The following is an 18,775-nucleotide window of genomic DNA, read 5'->3' on the forward strand; positions in this document are numbered from 1 at the left end:
CTTAAATTTGCTCACCTTTGCCGACCTCTGATACCCCAATGATCACTGAATCGTGTACCTCTGGTTTTCCCTTCCTGAAGTCAACAATCAGCTTCTTGGTTTTGGTAACATTGAGTAGGGAGTCTAAGGTGGTTGTTGGTGTACCATTCAGTAAAATTTTTAATCTACCTCCTCTAGGCTGACTCATCGCCCCTTTTTGTACAACCCACTAACATAGCATCATAAGCGAATTTGTAGATGGTGTTATGGTACTGAGCCACACAGTCATAGGTGTTTAGCGAATAGAGCAGGGGATAAGAATAGAGCCATGTGATGCTCCAGTACTGATGGAGATTGTAGAGGAGATGTTCTTATCAATACTCACTGATTGTAGTCTGGAGGTACAGAAATCCAGGATCCAAATTACACAGTGGGGTGTTGAGTCCCAGGTCTTGGAGTTTACTGATCAATTTCACTTACAATTTGTATTAAAATTCAGTCTTATGGGGATGAATCCAACTTTGTTGAAACCATGGTTATTTATTTGTGCATTTTTAAGTCTTGCGAACAGTGTTTTCATGGGTTTTAGAGAATGAAGTCATGAAACTTAACCCACAGCTTGTTTTAAAAGTCAATAAAAGTCTCTTTGTTCCCCTTGGTATGCTGGGATATGAAGCTTTGCCAATTATTTTGTGTGAATACTTTCACAGCACAAGAGGCCTGATCCCTTCAATGTCAGTTTACATTGAGTCAAATATGTTCTTGTTGCTGCCTTGGCTATAATATGGACCAGTGTATGTCACTAATTTTAGCAAATAATTTTTAGTAATAAATAACAAAATGTTTAGCTGTGCAATCACACAACTTTAATAGTGAGCGACGATTAAAATTTTAATTCAAACACTATTACTTTTGCAGTTTTGGATAGTTGTCAGTGCTAGAGAGGCAATTATCTCTTTTGGTAGCACAGTTGGTGTAGCAGTTAGTGCAATGTGATTAGGACCGGACTGGGCTTCGAATCCTGCGCTGTTGTAAAGAGTTTGTGCTGTGTCTGCGTGGGTTTTTTTCCAGGAGCTCCAGTTTACTCCCACTGTTCAAACCTACCAAGGGTGTAGGTTAATGAGGTGTAAATTGGGCAGCGTGGACTCGTGCGCTGAAATGGCCTGTCTAAATTTTTTTCATTAAAATTTTAAAATTTACATTTAAAAATCATAATATGTTTCAAGTGCAATAAATATTGTTGTTATAAACCTCAGGAGTTTACATGCATAACTATGTATTGAAAGTGCTGATTATTGTTCTTCTTCTTTGGCTTGGCTTCGCGGACGAAGATTTATGGAGGGGGTAAAAAGTCCACGTCAGCTGCAGGCTCGTTTGTGGCTGACCAGTCCGATGCGGGACAGGCAGACACGATTGCAGCGGTTGCAAGGGAAAATTGGTTGGTTGGGGTTGGGTGTTGGGTTTTTCCTCCTTTGCCTTTTGTCAGTGAGGTGGGCTCTGCGGTCTTCTTCAAAGGAGGTTGCTGCCCGCCAAACTGTGAGGCGCCAAGATGCACGGTTTGAGGCGTTATCAGCCCACTGGCGGTGGTCAATGTGGCAGGCACCAAGAGATTTCTTTAGGCAGTCCTTGTACCTTTTCTTTGGTGCACCTCTGTCACGGTGGCCAGTGGAGAGCTCGCCATATAATACGATCTTGGGAAGGCGATGGTCCTCCATTCTGGAGACGTGACCCATCCAGCGCAGCTGGATCTTCAGCAGCGTGGACTCGATGCTGTCGACCTCTGCCATCTCGAGTACCTCGACGTTAGGGGTGTGAGCGCTCCAATGGATGTTGAGGATGGATTATTGTAATGCATTGGAATACCACTGAATTGCATCAAACTATTTGCCACTTTTATATGCATCCGTTTTTCATTTTCTCACCTGAATTGTACATTTGGAGTTTGAAATTTAATTTAAAATAACAAATACATTTTAAATCCTGCTTTAATGGAGAAATGTTCAATCAGCATTTTTGTTATGTTCATTTTGAGTAGGACCCAAATTTAAAGATTTCAAATGAATTGAAAGGCTCCACTGCATCCTCCTATGTAATACAAAAAGAACGAGATGTCTTCCCAGCTGTAGATTGAGGTAAGTTGCAAGGTGTTCCGAGATTGGGTTGTTGTATAAACGTAAATCTTGTTTTTTGAAGTATGGCTGAGCAGAAGAAGAAAACTCTGTTTACATATTATTAAGGCATTCTTTTCAATTTAAACAGAAGTGTAAGATTGAACTTTCTAGAGTTTTAACTTGCATTCCAGACATTTTCACAGTGGGCAGTAAGATCTATTGAAACATTGTTGAACTTGAACTAACCCACGAGCTACCCTTTAGATAAAAAGGTATCTTTTATAAACTTACTGCATGCCATATACAAAGTAAATCACAAAATTCTGTAGTCACCATGGTTGAAGTAAAAAACAAATGACGCTGGAGAAGCTCAGCAGGTCAAACAGTTTAGGTAGCAATGTTTCGGGCTTGAGCCCTTCATTGAAGTATGAGAAAATGCTGGCAAGCGACCGAACAAAAAGAGTGGCAGGGAGGGGGTGGCAAAGGCAGGAGATGATAGGTGGAGAAAGGAGGGAGGGAACAGCAGCAATGAGGGGGAGGAGGGATGATTCGGTGGATGGAGGAACTGGAAAGGCAGAAAAAGGGGGAAGGGAAAGAAAAGTGGAGCAGATTTAGTGGAAGGCAGTAAAGTCAATGTTAATGCCATGTGGCTGGAAGGTGCCCAGATGGAAAATAAGGTGTTCCTTCAATCTGCAGGTGGTCAGGGTGGGATAGTACACAAGGCCATGGACAGGTGTGAGGGCGGATGTGTGACTCAGAATTGAAATGGTTGGCCACTGGGTTGGTTGTGAACAGAGCAGAGTGGCTGATTGAAGTGATCTCCCAATCTGTGACTGGTATCTCCGATGTAGATAATGCCACAAAGGATGCACCAGATGCAGTAAATATGTCCTCTTGGTGTGCATGAGGTGTTGCAGAGAATAGAGAGAATCTGTAGAGATATCGATATATAGTGAGTAGGCATGGATCTGGCAATTGGAGTGCAATGTTAGTAAATATGAAGTTATCCTTTAGTAGGAAAAATGGAATTATTATTTAAGTAGCAAGAGATTGCAGCATGCTGCTTTGCAGAAAGACTTGGACATGCTTGTGCATGAATCACAAAAAGTTGGTTTGCAGGTGCAGCAGGCCATCAAGAAGGTAAATGGAACGTTGGCTGTCGTTGCTACAGGGACTGAATTTAGGAGCATCTAAACAAGGTGAGGCTGCTGTTGGAGTACTACATGCAGCTCTGGTCTCCTTACTTGAGGAAGTATGTTCTGGCTTTGAAGGGCTCACCAGGTAGATTCCAGAAATGAGGAGGTTGGCCAATGAGGAGAGAATGAGTCACCTGGGACTGTACTGGCTTTAATTTGGAAGAATGAGAGGGGATCTTATGGAAACATATCAAATTATAAAAGGCACAGATAAGATAGAGGTTGGTAAGTTGTTTCCATTGGTGAGGGAGACTGAACTAGGGACATAGCTTCAATATTCAGGGTAATATATTCTGGACAGAGCTGAGGAGGAAAACTGTTTCCCAGAGAGTGGTGAATCTATGCAATTCACAGCCCATTGAAGCTACCTCAGTAAATATATTTAAGACAAAGGTTGGATAAATTTTGACTTACATGGGAATTAAGGGATATGGGGAAAATGTAGTTGGAGATGAGCCTATTATCATATCAACCAGGATCTCATTGAATGGCAGAGCAGGCTCAATGGGCTGGATGGCCTACTCCTATTTCTTCTGTTCTTATATACAGAAACTTTAAAGCTCACACCTCTTGGTTCAAGAACTATTTCTTTCCAACAGCCATCAGGCTCTGGTACCTCCATATACTGCTTTATCAGAACATAATTATTTCATTTTAATTGAGAAATTGCACTTTTTAATGTTCAGTTGCTATATTGAAAACAAAGTAAGAGAGAAAAACAAAATCTGCAGATGCTGAAATACTGAGCAAACAATGAGGTGCCCTGAGATTGCGTTTTCCTGCGGGCATGGCAGAATTACCACTAATTGGTAGTGCAAAAAAAAAACTGTACACAGCGTAAACAAAGATTTGTAAACAGATAATGAATGTAAACAAATTGCAAGACAGAGAGAACAAATATAAAATCGGTTTGTCGGTTTGCTCCCTCCATTGAGAGGATTCACTTATCTACTCCTGAGTGAAGATCAACCTACCAGATGATAAAATCAAGCGTATAAGCTTGAAAAAATATTTAAATATTTAAGAAGGATATTCATCTTAATAATATTGACGTGTCCAATCAATGCTATTGAAAGAGGGGACTACTGCGTCAAGTACTTCTCAACATGACTCATTAAGGTAAGAAAATTTTCTTTAAACAAATTATTGAATTTCTTAGTAATACCTAGATATTTGAACTGATTTTTAGCTATTTTAAAAGAAATATATGACTCTAGAGATGATTACTGACCATTTCTACCCATGAATGCTTCCTAACCTTTGGAGTTCCTCCAGAAGCCCATTGGTTACTTCCTGCTTTTATGTTCTGTGCTAATGAAGGCACGTGTGGCAATTATGGTTTTTAGACTGCAGGCATGTAATGGCACAATCAAGGATTTTGCTGCTACATGGGCGGCCTAAAAAGGAATGTGCAGGAATTTTAAGTCAGTTCCTGCACTGCGACTTATCCTGCAGGACCCCTACCACTTTTGGGAGGAAGCCTGCAGTGTCAATTGTACTGGAAAAATTAATTGTTGGTTATTCATTCTACTGCAATGTCCAACCACCAGTACTGTTGTACTCAGGTACTTGCAGTCTAAAAAGGCGCCCAGTGTGGTCGACCACACGGGCAGTAATTATGTTAATTTTTTCAGTTATTTACCCGACATTGCAGTCTAAAAAAACATTAATATATGTTTTCTTTCCCAGGAGGACTGAGAAAGCCTAGGCTTTATTTTGCTTTAGTTTCTTTGCTGGCTGACTCCAACAGAAAAAAAATATCTTGTCGAAACAGTCCAACGTCAATTTTAAGATAATTCTTATTTAAAATAGATTTATGGATGGCCAGCTGGAAATTGTGCTCTGGAAGTGCAGAATTCTCCTGCATCAGCAAATTGGATAGAAACCAATACAGACCATCCCCCCATCCCTCCTCCCACCATGTGAGATGATACTGAGACACTGAAGGTAATCTACCCTGGATCTGTGTTTTTTTGCAACGGTAGGAGAATTCTGTATTTGCCACTGTAACAACTCCTGCTCCTTTTAATTTAAAACAAAAACTTTCATTATTTTTAAAGCTGGATGGAAATGCGCTTGTGCTACATTGTGCCAGACCTTTTCCTTCTCAACGCCCTTCTGGAATTCCTGGAAAAAGAAACAAATCAGGTCACAGCTATTCATTGAACAGTTCTTTGGATTGCTAAATAGGACTAAGAAAATAGAGACTTTCACAAAGAACCATAATCCATTTGTATCCTTGATTTGTACTTCAAATAGAATTTATTCATGTTTTGGACTTAAAGAAAATGCTATTCTCAGTCATGCTTTGTCACTGTCACAGTTATTACTGGAATTATGTAGTATTTTAAAGCAGCCATTCTCAATGCGGGCCATTTGCCTCCCCCAGGGGCCACAGCACATTGGGTGGGGGGGGGGGGGGGTGGGGAATGGGGGCATGGACTCAAATACTAATTTTTTTAAATGTAATCAGAACAAGATAAGTACAGAAGAAACCAACTAAATTTTATTGCTTCACAGGAAAAAGGAGCTGTAAACTTTGAGCACAGTCCTAAGGGGTCCATTGCCACAATATGGTTGAGAATGGCTGTTTTAAAGCATACCTTTCATTAGATTAAATTACACCACAATTTAATTCCTGAAAATAACTTTATATCATTGCAATTAAAAAATTGTTTTAATAATTTTTGTCCTATAGCAGTCTGAAATCATTTTTTATGTTTATAGTTGTCCCATTATCACCCAATTTGTATGAGTGTAATTTAAATGTTATTTCTAAATTTAAAGCAAACACTCAGTTTTAACATCCATAAAATGGTTGTCTGCCTTTCTTTGTTTTGTTCTCCCATTGTTCTCAATGGTCTCCCTTCTTCCTCCCAGTATGCCCCTCGTGCCACCCCCCCCCCCCCCCTTGCCTATCCTTTGGTTTATCTACACACACGTCATCATAATTCCTCACTCTGACTGCGTGTCCTTGTTACCAATGGTGGTCGGCTGCACATTACCAACAGCAGCCAGCTTGCGAATGCACACAAATCCCACGTGCGTCACTCCAAACTAACAAATCGTGGTGCCAGGCCCAGGTAGGTACGCGACTGCAACAGTCCCCACCTCAGTCTCCAAGTTATGCGAGGAGGCACTTGACTGGATCTACCCCGCTACAAAATGGTCTGGTGGGCGGACAGCCCATCCTGATCTAGTCCAGTATTCCCAGGCAGGCGTCGGAGGATCTGACAGGCAGTGCCAAAATGAATGGGGCATTGATATATGCAGGGTTTAAACAATCGATGGAAACAGAGTCAACATTACCATTCTGGTGGATCATAAAATATTTAGGGTGTCATTCCATAATCTCATAAGGGTCGATGTATACCAACTCGACTGGTCGGCAAACTGCGTCATGACGCATGAATATGTATGCAGATTTGCAAATCATGCAGTACATAAACTGCGGTTGATGAACATTGGGGAGGATTTTGTCTTCATGCTCTCATATTGTTCTGAAGACGGTAGACATAACTTGATGGTTCATATAGCAGAGTCCTGACACATAGCTCCAAAAATTCACGCAAGGCCCTCTTTTATAGTCATTCGCATGCCAAGGAGAACTGTGGGTAAACAATCACTCCAAAGGGACACATTGCCATCTAGCATTGGATTGCAGATGGTAGACTGTAGTACGAATGCAGATGGTGTCCAGCAGTTCCGTGAGCTCAAAACGACGCCAATTCAAACTGAGCCCCTCAATCCGTGGTAATATTGTATGGGACACCGAAAGGAGGAACCCAATGATCAACAAAAGTCTGAGCAACACCCTCCACAGAGATGTTGGTGATAGGAATGGCATCCTGCCATTTGGTAGGTTGATCTTCACTCAGGAGCAGATAAGTGAATCCTCTCAATGGAGGGAGCAAACCGACAAAATCCAAGTGCATATGAGCGAAACCAGCATCTAGAGCAGAAAAATCCCCAATCCAAGCCTGGGTGTCTCAAGACTTTCGAACGCTGACATGGCAAACATGTCCTTGCCCATACTCCAACATCGCACTTGACTGAGGCCAAGTAAAGCAAACTGTAATCAATCATCGATTTTATGCCTGGGTGGGACATGTTATGGAGGGCCATGAAAACTTCCTGACTCATTGTCACAGCTATAATGGCCTTGGTCGGCTTATGGAAAAGTTGTGCGCTAGTACCTCACCAGAATCATCTGGGAGTACATCTTTTAGGTGCAGACATGTGTTGATCTGTTGGTATTGAATGAGATCGGGATCATTGAGCTGTGACTCAGCCATTTTTGTTAAATCAATGACCACCATCGTATGTAAAGCATCAATGTCTCGTCTGGACAGGGCATCAGCCACCAAATTTGCCTTCCCTCCGATGTGCCATATATCCGTGGAAAATTGCAAAATGAAATCCAAATGCTGTACCTCACATGGTGAATAGTGGTGTTTGCTCATACACGCAGTATATAAGTGGTTGGTGGTCGGTATAAATGGTAAAAACTTGTTCAACTAGAAATGGAAATGTCACACTGCGAGGTAGATGAGTTTTCCACTGCCAGGAGCTCACACTCAAAAGTACTGAATTTTGCCTGAGCAAGTGACAATTTGGCTGAAAATAACGCCAGCTACTCCAATGCCCCACTGAGTTTTTTGCTCTAAAACACCTCCCACTGCATTCGTGAGGCACCCATTGGCTTGTGATGAACCAGCATTGTAGCTTCCACAAGAGTAGACTTCTCAGTGAAAAGCACGGGCAGTCTTGTTGCAAAAATCTTTTAGAAGCTGACTTATTGGACCCCTTAAATATGTCGGTCAATGACAAGAGGGACGCAGCTGCTGTAGGCAAGAACCAACGGTAGAAATGAACCATTCTCAGAAACCGACTCAACTGGCTAAATGCAATGGGTGTAGGAAATATTGAAACTCCTGTACCTTCACTTCCTCTTGTCAAGAAACCATCTTTTGTAACCATGTGCCCTAAAAATGTAAGTTCACTGCACCCAAAAATACACTTAGATGGATTGATAACGATGCCAAACTCAAGTTTCTGGAATAGTTTAAGAAGGTGGTCCTTGTGTTTCTGTTAACAGTCACCACAAAGATGTTATCAATGTAAGTAAACACATAATTGAAACCAGAGAGGATGTGATCCATAAATCACTAAAACGTTTGAGCTGCATTCCATAGCCCAAATGGCATTTGGAGAAACTCAAATGTTCTGAAAGGAGTAATCTTGGCAATATTTGAGGGTTCCATTGGAATCTGATAGTAAATTTGCATCAATTCTATTTTTGTGAATACCTGTACAGGTTGCCTGAGAAATCTTACATTTGAAATATTGTACTGATCGGGGTAGGTGGCATTATTCAGCACACCCTAATTACCACCCAATTGCCAATTTCCCAGAGACTTCTTCGGAACCATATGCAGTGGCGATGCCTAGCAGCTATTGGGTCTACGACCAACTCCCTGCTCCTACCTATGATCAAACTCTGCCTTTGTGATCTTGAAATGGTCCGGAAGCAATCTATGCGCACGCACTACAACCAGGGGATCACTGGTTTCCATATGGTGGGTAACTGCATTGTAGTAGTGTGTGAGGGCAGTGGGAAGCACTGAAACAACAGGCTGTGAGCTCGTCAAGCACAAGTTTACTTTGAAGTTGGCGCTGCCGCCTTTAAGGCCATCCGGAGCTCGCCCCTTGCATCCCGGAACTCACATCACGCTGACGTAAGCACATAAGCGTACTTCCAGTCTGGACTGGAAGAGAAGGACCCGTGACGCCATCTTTATCGTGGCTGCTCTGCTGACCAGGCGTAATAAGCAGAGCCAGTTCACCGCCACGGCACGTTTTATCTCCCTGTGCTGATTTGATGGGATTACCAGATGAGGGAAATGGGCAGGAAGTCAGTTGGAGATTTGTGAGATGGGTTACAACCTTAGACGGAAGAGAATTGCAGCTCACTTGGAAACAAGAACAGCGGTCCACGACACAGGTATTCTTTAAATCTAGGAGCATGGAAAAATATGCTAGAAAATCCACTCCCAAAATGGCATTCGCTATGTCTCCCACTGTCAAAACCCAACGGACCGCTTACAAAACCAAAAACCCAGCATAAACAATCATTGGTCATATGTCTGAATATGGGAATTATTTGCGCCAGTAACAATATATGACCTGTTAGGGTGTCTGCATTCTTGAGGTCGGACCACACAGACCTCCACCAGAAACAGAATACCTGAGAGATTGTCTTTGAGGAAGAGACAGTGGCTGACATTCCCATGAGCAGTATTTGCCTCTGCTGCCAGGTCTCCTCAATTTCCAGGCACTATGGAAGTCGCAAGGAGGCTGGCATGATGAAGCCATAGCACCAAACTCTGGTACCTCCAACAAAGATGTCGCCAATAACCTCTATCGCATCCCTGTCCAGCATGAATTCAATTAGGCTGAAAACGAGAACTTCGTTGAGTTGATAGAGCTCATTGCTGCTGTTGAATCGATGTTGTAGTACATGGCTCTTCTGCTGCTTGCTGACTGGGGGCAGCGGCCGAAGACTCCAGCTGCATTGCAGAGGTCGTGGCCATCACAGGGTTGGCATGAATTGCCAATTGATCCAGAGTGGGCATCCGAAAAACTCCTACCAGTTGTCCTTGAATTTGGGAAGGCAAACAACGGAGAAATCTCTGCTTCCAAACATCTCCATCAATAACGTCACCAGCCGGCCTGCGCCATTTTCTCTATGCATCTGCGATGGCTTTCTGTTGCCAAGATTGTCATTGGTTAGAAAAGCTCTGCAATGCAAGATTCTTGGGATGCTGAATTGGTTCTAAAATATCATCCTTTAAAGAATCATATGGGTCATCTTCACCTGGATTTATAACATTTTCCACCTCACAAGCAATGCTATCTGGGAAATGTGTGATGAGTAAACCAAATTTAGTCTGTTACCTTGTATTATTAAGCGGGGAAAAATGTGCTTCAAGGATAGAGAATCAAGTGTGAACATTGTTTATAAAAAGGTTGGGAACTTCCAGTTTGACCTCCCCAACTGCTCCTGCACCGGTTTTTATCCTCGTGGCTATTCATTTTCAACAGAAGACGTTGAGAACCAGCAGGGTCACCACGTAGGAATGTAATTTAAATATTTTATCTAAAAATAAAGCAAACACTAATAAGTTTAACATCCATAAAATGTGTGTCTGCCTTCTTTTATATCGCTCTCCCACCGTTCTCAACGGTCTCCCTTCTTCCTCTCAGCATGGCCCTCATGCCACCCCCCCCCCCCCGACTACCCATTGGCTTATCTATATGCATGTCATCATAATTCCTTGCTCTGACTGCACAGGCGTGTTACCAATAGTGGTCGGCTTGCACATGCGCACCACCTCAGCGCATGACACCAAGAGCAAACAACTTGTAGCACCCGGCCCTGGTATTTATGCTACTGTGACACATTTTTGCTCTGCACCAGTGTCACTTTTATTATAACAATGAAACATGGAATACTTTGCCAAAAATTGGAGGGACTGAAGATTGTAGTCTTTGAGCAAAATTTCGATGAAGTAAAAAACGATGGCACTCTGGGGGCGTCATTTCATTGGAATTATCTGGTGTAGACTATACAATGGAGGAGCAGAATTAGGTCATTCGGCATATCGAGTCAGCTCCACCTTTCGAATCATGGTTGATCTATTTTGCCTCTCAACCCCATTCTCCTGCTTTCTCACCATTACAGATAAGATATACTGTAAACCTCTGATTCTGGGTGTATAACAAAACCTGAATGATCCATACCCAGGTCCTCTAAAAATTTTCCAGTCATCAGTCAAAAATTGTGATGAGATATCATAAATTGTGAATGTAGTAAAACCCTTGGTATCCAGAATTGATAATTAAAATAAATAAGAAAATAATAAGTTAAAATATGCAAGTTTAAAATTGTAAAATTAAATGTACTCTGAAGTAACAAATAAACCTTTGATTATGGGAGCAAATATTCAGCCAGCGGAGTGGCTTGGTTGTGCTTTGCTCGATACAGGATGAAGCTCATTGTTGGAGTGCCTCTCCTTATACCCGATTAGTAAGAATCACCCCAGTGCAAGGCTTTATCTTCCGCACCATTGTTAAAATAAAATCATACCTCTCACTCAAGGACCTCAAAAGGGTTATTCACGTCCTTATCTTCTTGTGTCTGAACTATGCTAACTCTTTATATAATGGGTTTAGCCAGTCATCCCTAAGCTGCCTCCAAGCGGTTCAGAATGCCGCGGCTAGGGTCCTGACAGGTGCCAAGAAGAGGGACCATATCACCCCAATTCTGGCCTCCCTGCAGTGGCTGCTGGTGCAGCTCAGAATCAATTTCAAGCTGCTGCTATTTACATACAAGGCCCTCAATGACCTTGCCCGCCCGCCCCCCCCCCCCATATATCTGATCTGCTTATGCCCTACTCCGTTCCCAAGCAGCTCAAATCATCTACCGCAGGATGCCTAGCTGTTCCATGCACTAAGCTCTTACAAAGGGGAGACTGGGCCTTTATGGCTGTGGCCCGCAAACTGGAACAGGCATTCCTCTGACCATTAAACTAGCCACCTTCCTCAAATGCTTTAAACTCAGGTTATAAACATAATTCTGTCACAGTTGTACTAGTTTCAATCTATTGTCATGGTTTGTATAGCTCTTTGGTCAATGCAAGTTGGAAAAAAATGTGCTATATAAATAAAGAATGAACTTAAACTTGGGGAAGGAGGGTTAATTGCCTACAATGTTATTGTTTACCATTTGGGCAGCTCCATGGTGGGGGGAGGGACCTGCACATGCAGCGATAATTGAAAGTTTTCAAAGAATGTGAATGCAAATACAGTGCTTTAAGATTTGTATATTCATGCGAGGTTAAGTTTGTTCAGTGTAAGTACAGTAGTATTTTTGTTTTTTTGTCTTTTAAAGGGTTTATCCTTAATGCAGCTGTATGAGTTAGGCATTGTAAGATTAAGTCTCAAGCAACTGGAAAACACATTTATTCGACATCTACTAATCTCCATAGATGCCGGGTACCTGGAATTATACTCTATATGGTTACATATGAAGGGAATGTTACATAATAATACGATAATCAATTATGGACATATCTAATGTTGTAATCACAGTAACCTATCAAAGCTCAAAATAAATAGAACTGGATAATTTGTCTTGTTATAAGGGAGTATTTGGTACTCATTCATTTCAGCAATAAATTCTGTCCTTCAGGATAGTACTTGAATTGAAAATGGTAACATAGCACAGGAACAGTCTCTTTGGTGTAATAGAACTATGAACAGGTTCATATTCCAGCCAAACTGTTTATCTCCTTGAATTATCTCACTATTTAATACAAATCGATGACTAAAATTAAGCCTCAAAGATTGGTATATTCAAAAGTTTTAACTAATTAAGATAAAGTACAGTACAATGAATAAGCATAGATCGTGGTATCAAATATTACACAGATATAAAACATTTAGAAAACATCCAATTTTAATAACCAATTCATTTTATATACACACATAGATATATAGCTCACACTAAACAATTGTTCTGTAAACATTTTCTATCTGAACCGTTAGCAGTTTAGACTGTCTTAAATATTACAGATTTTAATTACAAAGTCCCAAATTAGTTATGTAGCTGCTCAACAAAAATATATTATTACACAATTGGAAGACAAATAACACAACTCATGTCCAAATGCAGTATTATATTTCAATCGACTTATTTTGATTTCCCTTCTGTTAGATGTAACATAATATTCAAAACAATTTAAAATATTTATGCTTTTATAGTATTTTCTAAGTTGACCAAGTGGATTACAAGATATTCCGGTGAGTGCAATGGAAGTAAAAATAAAATGCTGCTCCAATTAAGATACTAAGTAATATGAATAGTTGGGCTGGTTGCTGTCTTAAAAAAATCCCCAAAATCTATAACGCTATTTGGTTAATTCCCTAAGATTGTGTCATTTATCCTCTTAAACTGACCAATTTATGAGTTATTGTTACTGTTAGTTTACTACCCAAGCTTTAACCCATTAGAGTACAGAAATTCCACAATAAAATCTGCTCCTGATAATTCAAGATATCTTTACATTTAAAACAAATTGAAGTAATTTGAATTGAGCATTGTAAATAACACAGCAAAACGGGAGCTGGATGTGAAACTAGAGAGAATGTTTGATTTATTTCTGGGTTTATGGCCAGACTGTACATTGCACAACTTAACTGGTGTTATTTTTGTAAAATTTAAATTCACAAACCTAGCAAGATCCCTGTGTAAAAGAGCAATGTACAGGATAAATAATTAAAAATTCCTGAAGAAACATATTTACTAACTTTAAAAGGGATTATCATATTGAAAAGCAATATAATAATTTTAGAGTTCTCAGAGGATTAAAAGGTCTGGTGCAATCTCATCTCAGAATGTTAATTGTTTCTTATATTAAATATTAGTATCACTGGCAAAGAAAGTATCTGACAAACATTTGAGTTGTTTTTCTTACTGAATAGAATCGAAATTATTTTCAGGGGAAGCAGAATTTATATTTTCAATAATGCTGGAGCTTTATCATGTATTTACATTATTAAAATTTTTGACATAATCACATGGGATATATATTTGTTCAATTATATCTATCAGTTACTATATATATCATGCATGTTTAAATGAGTAGACAACAAAGAACTGTGGCCCAAATTTATGATCTAGATAAAATAGCACCAAATCTAACTAAAGGCACAAATGCTAGGCACTCAAAAGGTTAAAAAAGTCATTTTGTTAAAGATTTGCATTTCTAATCCAATAAACAGGCTGTGTGATAGCAATACACCCTCAAGACTTGGCTCTATTTCCAGCATTTGGTGGCAAACAAAAAACTTACGAATGAAAGGAAAGTTGTTCTCTTACCTAGTGGAGTCAATAAATCTGGCTGTAACTAAATTTTCAAGACCCATATAAGTCCCAAGTTTACTCCCATTGACCATGCTATAATTTTTCTTTATTTGATAATAAGTAACACTGTCAAATCAACAAAGAATCAAGGTCTGCAGGCACACAGCATACTAATGAAGTAACAGATCTTTTAAAGTTTGGATCAAGGCAACAATGTTAACTAGAATATGGATGAAAATCTGAAATAGAAAACAAGAAGAAGGATAGGCTGCTGTGAATGTGAGATGAATTTAGGGGTCATTGATAATGCTGTAGTATCAATGAAATTTGAAGTAAATTAGATGTTTTCTTTTATCCCCATGGAATATTCTGTCCTTTTGTTTGTCTAAAGGATTAGGACAGGAAAATAAATGATTTTTCAGATGATATTTCCAGCATCACAAAATACTAAAGTGATTACAAAATTACAATTATTTGGCTGAATAAAGGGACATTAATTAAAAAGGTCAGCATAATCTTTCTATATTGAATTTGAAAAGTCACTTCACTTGCTCTCGGAGGGAATTTAAGGAAAATAAAACAATTTTGTCTCATTTAAAGTAACAATAATTTATGACACACATTTATACACAGCAGACGAGCAAAACAGCAGTAATAGCACATGAAAAGTGGGTGGGGGAGGGGATGTCAAAAGTTCCCAAGCTGAAAATTGTAGTTCCCCATTGCTCAGGATAATTGTAATTTAAAGACTGTGATGTTACGCCTATTTTCTGAAGTCCGTTGTGATCATCGATCCGCTGTGCTGAAAATATTTCAAGGAGTTTCCCTTAAGAAGTTCATTTAAATTATTAACAGCATGGTGCCTTCCACATAACAGGGAATTATTTAATAATTCTGTCCATTGTTACTTCAGCAAGAGAACTATCGGGCTGCATCCTACACACAGAACATTGATTTTATGAATTATTACTCTCCCTGATTTACAGAACAAACCGATGTAATAATGTAAATTCAACATTCAAGTTAGGATTAGATCAACTCCAAACACATTTAACTTTGACATTATGCAACTGAATGGATATTCAGGACACATTTTACTGAAGTGGCTTCAATTGAACAGTAGACTTGTTAATAACATCACTTTGGTCAGAATGAAAATGTGCTACCGATGATAAATGCTACTGCTACATTTTTCTTAAATTAAAAAATTTAATGGGAACTTATATTAAAAAAAAAAGCAAAATATTTCAAATTCCAGAAATCCAGAAAAGACACAGAAAATGCTGCAAATTGTTAACCAGACAGTATCTCCATTACGGGGATTGCAGTTATTATTTTAGCTCAATGACCTTTCATCATTTAAGGCCTGATGCAGGGACTTTCTTTTTCCTCTACAGATGCTGTTGACCTGTTGAGTATTTTCTACTTTTATTGCACTCAATGATTCTTTTTAGTTTTTCCTTTGAAATTCTAAATTTAAATTTCCAGGTACAAGATTTAATGTTCTTATTTGTCACTGCAATAATTGATTTTGCTTAAAGTAACTGTCTATTTGATTGATACCTGAAGCTTAATTGAAAAATTATGATTTGATTCTCTTTTTCCTCAATATGTTCACACTTGTTACTGAAATTCACTTTAATAACTGCTTTCACCACTTGGTTATTTTCCGCTTCTTATTGGTAACTTTCACCAGAACTTGGTCTGCACTGCAAAATGTAAAGTAACACTGTGTCCTCAATGTCAGGTTCAATGTAAAATGCTAAATTCTGCCCCATATTTATAATTAACATAATTGCTTTAATAATAGGTCATTTGTGCTATTTATTGTAACTATGTTGCTCAGATCTAATATTTTTACATTTCATCTAAATGTATATAGTGACTAAAAGAAATAACTCTTGATATCATGAGTATAGTTTGCAATTATTGATGGCAGCAACATGCAAGTACAAAATTATTTTATAAATTGTGAATCAGTGCTTCGACAGAAACCTAAGGGAAAATGCAGCTGGATTTCTATTAGTATTTGCCAATTCCTTAATCCTCCTTTCAAAGCATCAGGAAAATGCATTGATTCTGGTTACATTTATAATCTTAGTTGCATCTGGATGTCAAACGAAGGATGAATGGGTTACTTAAAGATAATTTCAGAACACCCTTATGTAGCCAAAATCTTACCTGAGACTATGAGGATTTTCACAGTTCCTCAGGAGAACCAAAATTGCAGGATCTACATACAGAATTAAACTATTTTAATAGAATTTCCTACAGTGTTAAAGGTGAGCATATGCAACAGATAATCATCTCTACATTCCTGTGTGAATCAGAATTGTTCTTTAGATAAATCTGAGAGAGAAATTGTGTATCAGGTATTTTGAAAACACTTTTAGGGAAATGAGTCACTTGATTTAGATCCCTTCTTTTTGTAGGGTGTTTTATTTTAAATAAAGGATGGATTGGTGAAAGCCTGTAGTACCATTCAGTCCCATTGGAGTAGTGAGTCTTGATTTTAATAGAAGAATCTGAGGCTCCATCTTGTCTGGATCATGAGCAGTCATGGTCTGAAGTTGCCATAGAAACATTTTTTAAATAGAACATAGAAGGGAAAAAAAGAAGCTATTTCCCATCAGACCTCACTTTCAGTTGAAGGTTTCCGATTGTGCTGCCAACCAGTGTCAGGCAAGGGGATGCCACTTCTTTCCTGTGTGCTTGCATTTACGCTGCTACACTCTGATAATGGTTCATCCTGTAGCAGCTGCTCGGTCTCTGTGTCACCAAGTGAGTCCGTGCTATCCTGCACAGACAGGGTTTCTGCCTTCATGCAAACGTGATCTCGAAGAATTCCTCCCCGGGTGCTCTTAATCTGTTTCAAGTCATCCCAATACATGTTGTCATTCGACAGCAAGCAGATGCCTTCAACAATTTTTATCTTCCCTTTTGTGTAACTACTATCTGATGCAGTCTGAAAAGAAATGGCAAATAGCTCAACTCTGAACTCAATGACTTAAAAAAATATATAGTATGACATGTTGTCATGTCAGCAATTAGCACCAACAAGCACAATAAAAAGCACAAACCTACTAAATTTTGAAGATTTTACATTGTAGTTTCTTTTCTAAGACAAGCTTCATGACAGGTAAGTTGTATTACATATATATATTTAAATCCACAGGATGTTTCCTGTTGCTTTAGTTCTCTATTCTCCTACCTCTCTGTTCTCTTTCCTCTGTTCTTCCAAAGAAGCTCTTGGTATTTCACAGATCTGCATTTCATTTCTCCATTAGATGCTTTATAACCTTCTGTAGTCAACATTGAGATCAATTTCTTCAAATCATTACCACAGTTCCATTATTTTGTTCAGCAGTGCTTGGGGTGTTTTATTGGTATGGTCTTGTATTTATTTGCTTCTGCTAGAACTAGCATTTTATTCAAACAAGCATTTTTTTTTACTCCACATGAATGCAGACTTTCTTCTTTATTCTGCTCTTGTTCCCCTGGACATAAACTGTTGGATATATAATTTCTCCCAATCTTGATGCACTATGTCATTGACTTGAAAAGTCATTGCTGGTGCAGACTTCACAGTAATGGACTGGGCTTCTAAATATGTCCAGCGATTTTGTTTTGCATTCAAATTTACATTATTTTCAATGTTTTGTCTTTGATGTTGTAGTGTTGATGTTGTGGTTTGTGAGTGCATGTGGGAAAATATTTTTAAGAACTTCATACTTTAATTAAATGTTTTCAATAACCGCCATCAGTATTTTGTTAAGTATTATAAAGGAATTAAGTTCCCCCTCTTATGCCAAACATGCATTATAATTGTTGCTGCACATTGTACTGTCCTTTTGAAATTCAATTATTCACCACTTTCGACCTCCTATACCTATATGGCCTTGAATCTCAATCTCTTCTCAGGTCCCAGGCTGAATGTCCAACACCTATTTTCTATGATTCTCTGTCTCTAATTTTTGCTCTTCTGTCAACTCCAACTATCTTTCCCTTCACTAATTTGTTCTCATGATGTGTACAAATGCTGAAGGGCAACTGCAATTCAGTCAACCTGGCCACAGGCTATCGACAGAAAAAAGTGGTAACCAAATCTTATTGCTGAAGGAAACCTCCAGAGGGTTTCTGATGTTCTCCACTCTCTCTTTCCCTGCAACGAACAACCCCCCACCCCTTACCAAGCACAACCAAACCACAATAATCTCATACATAGGATCAGGTATTGCTCCAATTTTAAATAAGATTCATGTTAAAGCTAGGGTTAAATTACTGGATAGAGATGCACTTCCATTGTGGTGATGGTGGATATACAGTTAAACACAAAGTATCACTGCACAATTGAATCAAGAGCATTGGGAATTTTCTCAGGCAAACATCTGGTCAGGAATACAGGACAATAGATAAATCATACACCATGTCCTTAAAGTTAAATAGGAATGTCTGCAGATGCTGGGATTGTAGTGCAATTCACAAATGTGCTGGAGAAACTCAGCAGGTCACCCAGCATTTATAGGAAGTAAAGGGTAACCAACATTTCAGCCTGACCTCTT

At 39.2% G+C, this 18,775-nt stretch overlaps 1 protein-coding gene across 5 annotated transcripts in view; it reads right to left on the reverse strand.

The window, feature by feature from the left end:
- Positions 1 to 1,846: 1,846 nt before the first annotated feature.
- Positions 1,847 to 18,775, reverse strand: part of lrp4 (low density lipoprotein receptor-related protein 4) — a 426,474-nt gene continuing 409,545 nt past the window's right edge. For 2 of the 5 annotated variants that reach the window (XM_069905469.1, XM_069905460.1), the window contains exon 38: positions 12,780 to 17,178. In XM_069905469.1, coding sequence (XP_069761570.1) covers positions 16,843 to 17,178 — 336 coding nt within the window. In that variant the 3' untranslated portion in view covers positions 12,780 to 16,842. Of the gene's footprint in view, positions 2,178 to 12,779; positions 17,179 to 18,775 lie in introns of those variants that run through there. The other 3 variants (XM_069905480.1, XM_069905494.1, XM_069905487.1) reach the window with 3 other exon arrangements.

The sequence above is a fragment of the Narcine bancroftii genome, chromosome 1 (genome assembly GCF_036971445.1).
Source record: "Narcine bancroftii isolate sNarBan1 chromosome 1, sNarBan1.hap1, whole genome shotgun sequence".
NCBI lineage: Eukaryota > Metazoa > Chordata > Chondrichthyes > Torpediniformes > Narcinidae > Narcine > Narcine bancroftii.